We start from the raw sequence: 9038 nt of genomic DNA on the forward strand, positions 1-9038 counted from the left end.
AAGAGGCCACGGGCGGGCTCCTGCTGTTGTGTGCGCTCCAGGGCTGCACCTGGCAAAGAGCGAGCACAGCCAGAGCTGAGGGGCTGCGGGAGAGGCCGGAGAACACGGCCCAGCCCTGCGCTCCCCAGGCAGGGAGAGCCCCGGGATGCCCCAGTGGATGGAGCACGGCCCCTGCGGGGTGTCTGCCCAGCCCCTCTTCCGTCCTGTCCATGGGCATGGCCCAGGGGATGGGATGGGATGGGATGGGATGGGATGGGATGGGATGGGATGGGATGGGATGCAAAGGTGCCAAGCTGGCTGCAGGCACCAACCCTGTGGCCCAGCTCTGGCACTCACCCTCTTGCGGCAGCTCAAACGGCACCACCTCTTTGCTTTCCCCTGCTGGGGCAACGGCAGGGCCTTCTTCCTCCTCTTCCCCCCCAGGCCACATTGGTCGCTCTCAGGGATCTCTGCTCCATGTTAGTGACTGGATTTGTGGCTACTTGCAGGAGAGATGCCTGGGAAAAGCTCCGAGTCAGCAAGTCCTGCAGTTGTGCCTGGAAGGCACCTTGAAGACAGAAGCCTGGGGAAGGCTACAGGACAGCAAGTCCTGCACTCTGGTCTCCAGGGCTCCTGCCACAAGGACAGGAGACTCCTGTCAAGGATTGTGGTGGGGCCTTGAGGGCACTGGTGGCAGGGATGGGAGATGCCTCTGGGGCACCAAGTGCCACGCTCTGCCCTGGAGAGCACCTGCAGAAGAGAAGTCTCGGGAAGGCCACGGGTCACCAAGTCCTGTGGTCTGGCCTCGAGCTCAGCTGCAGGAATAACGCCTGGGAAAGGCTGCGGGTCAGACGGGAACGAGTGCACTGTGCGGGGGCTCCTCATGGCACCACTCTGTCCCGTTCTGCCCCATGGCCTGTTCCCAGCAGCCGGGCAAGCTGCTATTTCCCACGTGTCACAAAGGGGCCTTGGACACCCATTCCATGGCATGGTGACCGTGCTGCAGCATGTCACAAAGGACCCCTGCACACACTGCCCCCTGCCCTGGGGCCACACCCAGCCCAGCCAAAGTGGCTCAGGTTGGAAGAAATCTCTCACACCAAGTGTCTAAGACAGCCCAACAGGGTCTTTAGGAACAGCTGAAACCATCAGAAAACACTGCCCTGCTCTGCAGGCTCAGAGCAGCAGAAGGAGCCCCAGGGCTGCCGATGCAGCCGCGCTGGGAAGGGCACAGGACCTTCCACAGAAGCTGGCACGGCCTCCTTGGGACACGTCCCAGCTGGTGGCCATCCTAAAACCACGGGTGTGACACAGACAAGGAACGTGTGGGCCAGGGCACGAATGCTGCTCTGACCCTTGGGGCCCGGGCAGCGCTGACAGCAGCAGCTGTGGCAGAGTCCCTGCCCAAGCAGAGCTGCCACCCCCCGAGCTCTGGCAGCGCTGGTGCCCATCTCCTGCCCCAGAGACCTGTGCCCCCGGGGGGCTTCTGTGCCACAGGGAGCCAAAGCCCACGTGCATTGGGGGCTGTGCTCCTTCCTGCAGGGGCTGTTGGCAGCAGCACCTGGAGCAACTGCTGGCAACACTTGGTCTCTTACTCCATGCTGAAATTATTTTCTCATTGAAGTCATTTCCTTCAGCACAAAAACACCTTAGTGGCGAAGGCACAGAAGAACCTGGTATTTAAGAGTCCTCAGTTCAGGAAATCTTTACTTCCCATTGCTCAACTCAAGTAGTTCCAAAAAGTTGCAAACTTCCCAAATTCATTGGGATGGCCTGAGAAGGGGAAGAGTTGGAATTTTGCTTCCCTTCTCAAAGCAGCAACTCATTTGCCTTAACATCATACACTGAGAGTCACTTTACAGAACATAACACTACAAAGAGACAAACAAAAGGCCATTCTTTGGTTTGCAAACAGTTTCCTATGAAGGGATGATAATATCCTAATTCTCTTAAGGAATAAAAGCTCTCAAGAAATTCAAGTCCACTCAGTGTTACAAAAGTAGCCCAAGCAAATGAGTAGATGGCAAAAGGGCTAATCCTCCCCCTGGTACAGATATCTAAGTGGCCAGTAAAGTACAGCTCTCCCCTCTTGTTCCCTGCAGGAGAATCAGGACCATGAAGAGTAAAAGTCACAGATATTCTTTCTGCCCTCTGTAACCAAAGCTGCGCCAAAGCACAGATGCTGCCTTCAAACTGACTCAAATTCCAGCCCAGACCTCTCACCTTCCAGAAAATGCCTTCTCCAACACCCACCAACACCAACCCCCCAAACTCCCACACAGAAGCCCTCAACACCCCAGCAGGACCCCCAGCTGTCCCTGTCCCTCCGCAGAGCTTTCCCAGCCTCCAGCAGACGCCCTGGCTCCCTGCGCGTGCCGTGGGCTGGCACTCAGGAGGATCTGCTCCAAGGCCTTCCCCGGTGGCAGCTCAGGCTGCCAGGCCTGTGGTTCCTGGATCACCCTTCCCACCGAGCCTTCCTGGGCACGGCTGTTCCATGGGCACCTCTGCGCTCAGCTCGGACTGCTCCACTCAGCCAGGGCTGCTGGGAAAGGATCCAGAGCAGCCTGGCCAGCTCTTTCTCCAGCTCCCTCTTTACTCTCCGGGGAGGCAGAACATCCCACAGCAAAGCAACTGGTGCCACAAGGAGCAGGGGGCCTCAGGTACCTTTGGCAATGGAACAAGGCCTTGGTTTGACATAAGTAAGCACAAGCAATTCACATTAGTAAACAAGTGCTTAGCACAGACAGACATAAGTCCTTAGCACCAGTTAGCATAAGAAAAACCTGGCTGGCCTAACTTGACAAGAGAGTGACTTGACAAAAGCTTTAGACATAGTTGCCAGAAGAACTAAAGGCAAGTAGGGAATCAGCCCAGTGCAGGGAAGAGGAAGACTGTGCTGCTTTAGGGCATTGAGAGCGCTCCTGGCCAGCACCCAGACATCATCTTCAAATCTTGGAATCTGACCCAATGTATTTCTAATCCCCTGCCTTTTGAATCACCTCAGCAGTGTAAAAATGGATGGTATTTTTGATACAATTCCTACATCAACCCACTGAAATTTATATTTATGGTGGAGAAAGATTTTAGTGGGGTGCAGACACCTGTCCTCCTGCCAAGTCAATGAAAGGGCTTTTGGCAGACAATGCATTTGTCTGCCAATTTCTTTGAATGAGGGAGAGCCCTCAGGACTGCTATATCCTGGGGGAACACCATTACCCTTGACCTGTAGGCACCTGCATAAGCTTAAAATCAGCTGCCTCAGCTACCAGGACCTCTTGGCCAGCATCCTGACGTGGGTGCAGGGCTGCTGTGAGGCACTGCTGGGACCCAGCAGGACAGGACCAGCTGTCTCATGTCCACGTAGCACCCCTGTCTTGGTTCGGAAAGACTGGAGTCTGCTAAGGAAGGCAGGAGCCTCCCCTGAAATGGAGAATGTAAACCCTCCCCACCCCTCTGAACTGCTATAAATTTTAAATTAAGGCGATCTCAGGCAGAAAAATATGGGAGCAGGAAATAACAGTTCTTTAATAGGGAAGAAAAAATAAAAGGATAAAATAAACAATGCAGTGCACTAAAACAACACTGACAGAGTCAGAACTCAACCTGACACCCTGTGGGTCAGGGTGTTGGTAGCAGTCCAATTGGAATTGTGGCTGCAGCCCTCCTGGAGTGTCAGGTGTGGTTCTGTTGGAGCAGGGGGTCCTGTAGAAAAGAGTGAATTCTTCCTCTGAAGATCCAGTGGAAGAGGCAGCTGTTCCTCTGGGAAATCCAGTGGAGAAGCTGTGCTGGTGTTTCCGAATCTCCGGATTATATCCAGGTAGGAATGCTTGGCTCCTCCCTCTGGGCGGAGCATCTCACAATGGGATGTTATAGTTCTTATCAGTCATGCAGTGACATTCAATAGCCCAGTATCAACAGATGTCCCCTCTCAAGGGAGGAGTGACTGTGGTCACTCAGAGAGAGGAATAAGGAAAACTGCCCACTTGACAAAGGTAATCTGCCCTACAGATGGTAATGGAATACATCTCGCCTTGCAATCTGGAACAGACACTTCAGGACCCACTGGAACCAAGGGGCCATTGGGACACTGCAGGGCCTCGTTTAACCAAGGGCTCATTGTAGCACGGCAGGGCCTCATGGAATCAAGGGGATCATAGTGGGGCTCCATGAGACAACGGGGACATTCTGACTCTGTGGAACCAAGGAGACCATTGTGACACTACAGGGCTGCGTGGAACTAAGAACTGATGTGACAGTGAGGAGCCCAGTGGGATCAAGAGCCAAGTCCGTACTTCAGGGCTTCATGGAGCCAAGGTGCCCTTGTGACACTGGAGGGCCTCCTGGAATCCTGGAGACCATTATGGCACTTTGAGCCTTGTTGAGTCAAGGGGCTCTGCAGGGCCTTGTGGAACCAAGGAGCTCTTTGTGACACTGCAGGGACTTGTGAAAGCAGTGAGAACATTCTGGCACCCTGAGTCCCCATGGCACCAAGGGGCCAGTGTGACAAAGCCAGGCCTTGCGGGACCAAGGGTCCATTGTGATGCTGGGGAGCCCAACAGAAGCAAGGGGCCATTGTGCCACTGCGGAGCCAAGGAGACCATTGTGGTATTGCTGGGCCTTATGGAAACAAAAATCTGTTGTGATACTACAGGGCCTCATGGAACCAAAGGACAATTGTGATACTGCAGGGCTCCAGGGATCCAAGAACATGGAAAAGTTCTGGTGGCTTGGCCTGACTGGTCCAGCTGACCTTGGCATGTTAAGGGTTGCTTCTCATCTGCTCCTGAAGCCCTGGAGTTCTGTGCTTTCCTTTCAGTGGGAAAGAAGTCTCCTCCTCCAGGGGTTCATGGCTAAAATTGGGATTCTACCTCCATATTTGATTAAATCCAAAGATTGTCCCATATGAAACCTGCAAGAACAGACAGGTCTGGGTGGCCTTGGCATCCTGGGGGCCACCTCTCATCTGTCTTCAAAACACTGGAGGGCCAAGCTTTTCTTTCCATGGAAAAAACATCTTTCAGGTGTCCATAGCCAAAATTGGGAATCTGCCTCCAAAATTCCCTATATCCAAGGACAGCTCTCAGACAAAAGTTGCCAGGACTGTCTAGGTTCCCTTGGCTTCCTGAGGGCCAGCTCTCATCTGCTTGTGAAACACTGGGGCTCTGTACTTTCCTTCCTATGGAAAAGAACTGTCCTTCTCATCCAGGTGCCCATGGACAAAACTGGGATTTGGCCTCCCAAATTCCTTCTACCCAAGAACTGCTCCCAAACAAAAGCTGCAAGGACAGACAGGTCTGGCTGGCCTTGGCCTCAGGTGACTGCCTCTGATCTGCCTTCAAAACCCTGGGGCTCTGTGGTTTCCTTCCTGTAGAAAAAACCGTCCTTCTTTTCCAGGCACCCATGGCCTCAAGCACATGAGTACTCTACAGGGACAGAGGAGCTCTGTGCCCAGTGGGGTGGAGACTGAGGACAGCAGAGGAGAGCCCTGGGAGGGACTGAAGGGTGGCTCATTATAACCTGCTAGAGAACAGCCCGAGAAAGAAAAAAATCAAAGCTATGGGAACCTGGGGAAGACAAGATTAGGAAAAAAGAGAAAGGAATTTCCCTCACAGGGGAGGGCTGTGGAGCAACACATCCCCCAGAAGGAGTCTGGGTCAGCCCCAGGCTCTGTGTGGGCAGGCAGAGGCAGGCAGGAGGCAGAGCTGTCAGCAAAGGAAGGGCCCAGCCAGCTGGGGCAGCCGGGGGATGCCGACAGCCTGCAGGGACAGAGGCGCAGGGCAGGGACACCGTAGGACAGCCTGGGCTGCACAGGGCACAGGCATGGGCAGCAGCTGCAAGACAGCCCTGCCAGAGCCAACTGGGGCAGCACTTTGGCCATGGCTGCTGGGCCTGGGCCTGAGGCAGGAGCAGGAGACAAGTGACCCTTGCAGGCCTGGGGCCTCATTGCCTCCTTTTCCCTGCTATCCCGCACACTGCCCAGCGTCACAATAAACATAGACTTTCTAACTTTAAACTGTTAAAGAGTCTTTGTCTGTCACAGTTGGATATCAGTATTAGATCAATATCCACATATTTTTGTTAAATCACATCACTGCCTCCAGTGTTCTGCTCTAACTGGAACCTGGGGACACTTGCTCAGTCCTGTCCCTCAGTGGGACCCATTAAAACTTCAGAAAATTTGGAGTCTAAATTTAACTTTGAGTTCTTGAGAAGTTTTTGAAGATACTCTCAGGGACTGAGTCTGATGTAAACAACACCAAATCCCCAAGAGGCTCATTAAAGTCCTTGTGCTGTGTCTGTGCTGCTGAGCTTTAAAGGAACAGCTCTTCCAGGGCCAGCTCCTCTCCCAGCCCAGCAGGGCTGAGGGCTCTGCCTGCAGGCACTGAGGGGACAGGAGCCAGGCAGAGATAGGCTGAAGGCAATCAGGATTGGGAAGACATTGAGCTGAGACTTCACCTGGGGAAAGATCTTCACAGCCCTGTGCATGGTGAGTGTGTGGGTGCAGGGCAATGTCCCCTGTGCTCCTGGAGGGATCTCCTGAAGCCAGCACACCCCAGAGCCTGGGGGATGTGTCAGGAGGACTCTCCCAGTTTCTCTGTGGCGCAGGAGGAGCAGGAGCAGGAGGAGGAGGAGGGGGAGGAGGATGTGCTGCAGAGTGGGGCTGCCCTGGGCACCGTCAGAGGGACAGGGCAGGACGGCTCCTGCTGCCAGGGACGGCTGCAGGGGCTGAAGCTGGGGCTGCAGCCAGGGCTGCCCAGGGCTGTCCTGCAGAGCAGCTCCTGCAGCCCTCAGGGCTCTTGGCCAGCCCAGGGCATGTGCCACCTGCCAGGGGCAGCTCTCAGCCTGCCTGGCAGCTCCCCATGGACGCTGCAGGGGAGAAGTTCCAGGTGCAAGGAGCCACCCCCATCAGGGCAGATTCCTCCTGCTCTGGAGATGGTGCTGCATGGCCAGGGCTGCTCTCAGCTCTCTCCTAAAGGGAAGGGAAAGGGGCTGTCAGCTTTGGCTGTGTCCCTGAGCCTCCTGCACTGTCAGCCTGGGCATCAGCAGATGGGCCTCAGATCTCCCTCAGAAAGTGCCTCCTCAGCCTCCTCTCCCTACACACAGCAGCAGCAGCACCTTGGCTTGCAGCATCTCTGTTTGTCTGGCCTGCCCTTAAGGCCCTGCTGCCAGGGAGATGCCCCTGGGCAGTGCCCTGTGCTGGGAGGGGTCTGCAGGGCAGAGCTGAGCCCCCAGGGCTGGGCTGGGCTCTGGCAGCACTGGCAGGGACAAGGCTTGGATAGAGAGAAACAGTTCCCAGTAGGCACAACTCCAGGCAGCAGAGAACCAGACCAACCCTTGGTATCCCTTCCTGTTCAGGTGTGCTGGGAAAGAGAGAAGGGCTTAGTGAAATTGACATTAAATCTGGAGTCTTTAAAAACTCCAGATTTATTTTTCAGTCATGTTTTATGTTCGATCACCCTGAAATAGAGGGAGGTGTAATGGGCAGAGGGCACCTGTGTGGGGACCAGCAGGTCTGACTGCACTGGGGCACAGGGAGCCCTGTTTTCCCTCTGGGCTTCCCCGGGTTTCAGCCTGAGAGCAATGCTGAAGATGAATCAGTAACTCAGGAGCAGAAACCCAAGCTCAAGAATAAAAATGTTGAGTGAAGTTTCCGCACAAGTAGAGAAGTAGTTTTAAGGGAACTCCTAAAATAACCCCATAGGATTGACTCAAAGAGCTTGTCAATGTCTTCTTTCAACAGTCCACCATGGCCAGAGTGAAGCAATGTCCAACTCCATCAGGCACTTCCTCCTGCTGGCATTGGCAGACACGCGGCAGCTGCAGCTCCTGCACTTCTGCCTCTTGCTGGGCATCTCCCTGGCTGCCCTCCTGGGCAACGGCCTCATCATCAGCGCCGTAGCCTGCGGCCACCACCTGCACACGCCCATGTTCTTCTTCCTGCTCAACCTGGCCCTCAGCGACCTGGGCTCCATCTGCACCACTGTCCCCAAAGCCATGCACAATTCCCTCTGGGACACCAGCACCATCTCCTACTCAGCATGTGCTGCACAGCTCTTTCTCTTTGTCTTTTTCATTTCTGCAGAGTTTTCCCTCCTGACCATCATGTGCTACGACCGCTATGTGTCCATCTGCAAACCCCTGCACTACGGGACCCTCCTGGGCAGCAGAGCTTGTGCCCACATGGCAGCAGCTGCCTGGGCCAGTGCCTTTCTCAATGCTCTGCTGCACACGGCCAATACATTTTCCCTGCCTCTGTGCCACGGCAATGCCCTGGGCCAGTTCTTCTGTGAAATCCCTCAGATCCTCAAGCTCTCCTGCTCACACTCCAAACTCCGGGAACTTGGGGTTTCTGTTTTCACTACCTCTTTAGCATTTGGCTGTTTTGTGTTTATTGTTTTCTCCTATGTGCAAATCTTCAGGGCTGTGCTGAGGATCCCCTCTCAGCAGGGACGGCACAAAGCCTTTTCCACCTGCCTCCCTCACCTGGCCGTGGTCTCCCTGTTCCTCAGCACTGGCACATTTGCCTACTTGAAGCCCCCCTCCATCTCTTCCCCATCCCTGGATCTGGCAGTGTCAGTTCTGTACTCGCTGGTGCCTCCAGCCCTGAACCCCCTCATCTACAGCCTGAGGAACCAGGAGCTCAAGGATGCCCTGAGGAAAATGATGACTGGATGACTTCTGAAGCAACAAATTGCCTGTTTCCTTTTGCATAGTTTTCGTAATGGAATTCATGAATGGCCCAACAGGTCTGCCCAGGTCTTTGGTAGTGTTCAGTGGGGTTTTCTGTTATAAAATTATCCTCAATATATTTTTTTAATGACCCCCATCAAATTCACTGTCTGCCTCTCTAATTTGACGCAGAAGCTCTGTAAACCAGGGATTTTGCTATCGCTGCATTTGAAGAAAATAAACTACCTTGCAGTGCTTGTTTTATCTGGGATCCCTGCTCAGAGACCTGCATGAAGTTAGAGGGGAGAAGGGGAAAGAGTCCCAGCAGAGCAGCACGGCCAGGGAGCAGCAGGGATTGGTCCTTTCAGAGCTGCTCTGCCCAGCTCCAC

At 54.4% G+C, this 9038-nt stretch overlaps 1 protein-coding gene across 1 annotated transcript; it reads left to right on the plus strand.

Moving 5' to 3' along the window:
* Nucleotides 1-7743: 7743 nt before the first annotated feature.
* LOC139603726 (olfactory receptor 14J1-like) lies at nt 7744-8655 on the plus strand. Its single transcript, XM_071454622.1, has one exon. The coding sequence runs from the start codon at nt 7744-7746 to the stop codon at nt 8653-8655; it is 912 nt and encodes a 303-aa protein (XP_071310723.1).
* The last annotated feature ends 383 nt before the right edge of the window (nt 8656-9038 follow it).

Source organism: Agelaius tricolor, unplaced genomic scaffold (genome assembly GCF_023055355.1).
Source record: "Agelaius tricolor isolate 1412-34295 unplaced genomic scaffold, bAgeTri1.0.p SCAF_40, whole genome shotgun sequence".
NCBI classification, from domain to species: domain Eukaryota; kingdom Metazoa; phylum Chordata; class Aves; order Passeriformes; family Icteridae; genus Agelaius; species Agelaius tricolor.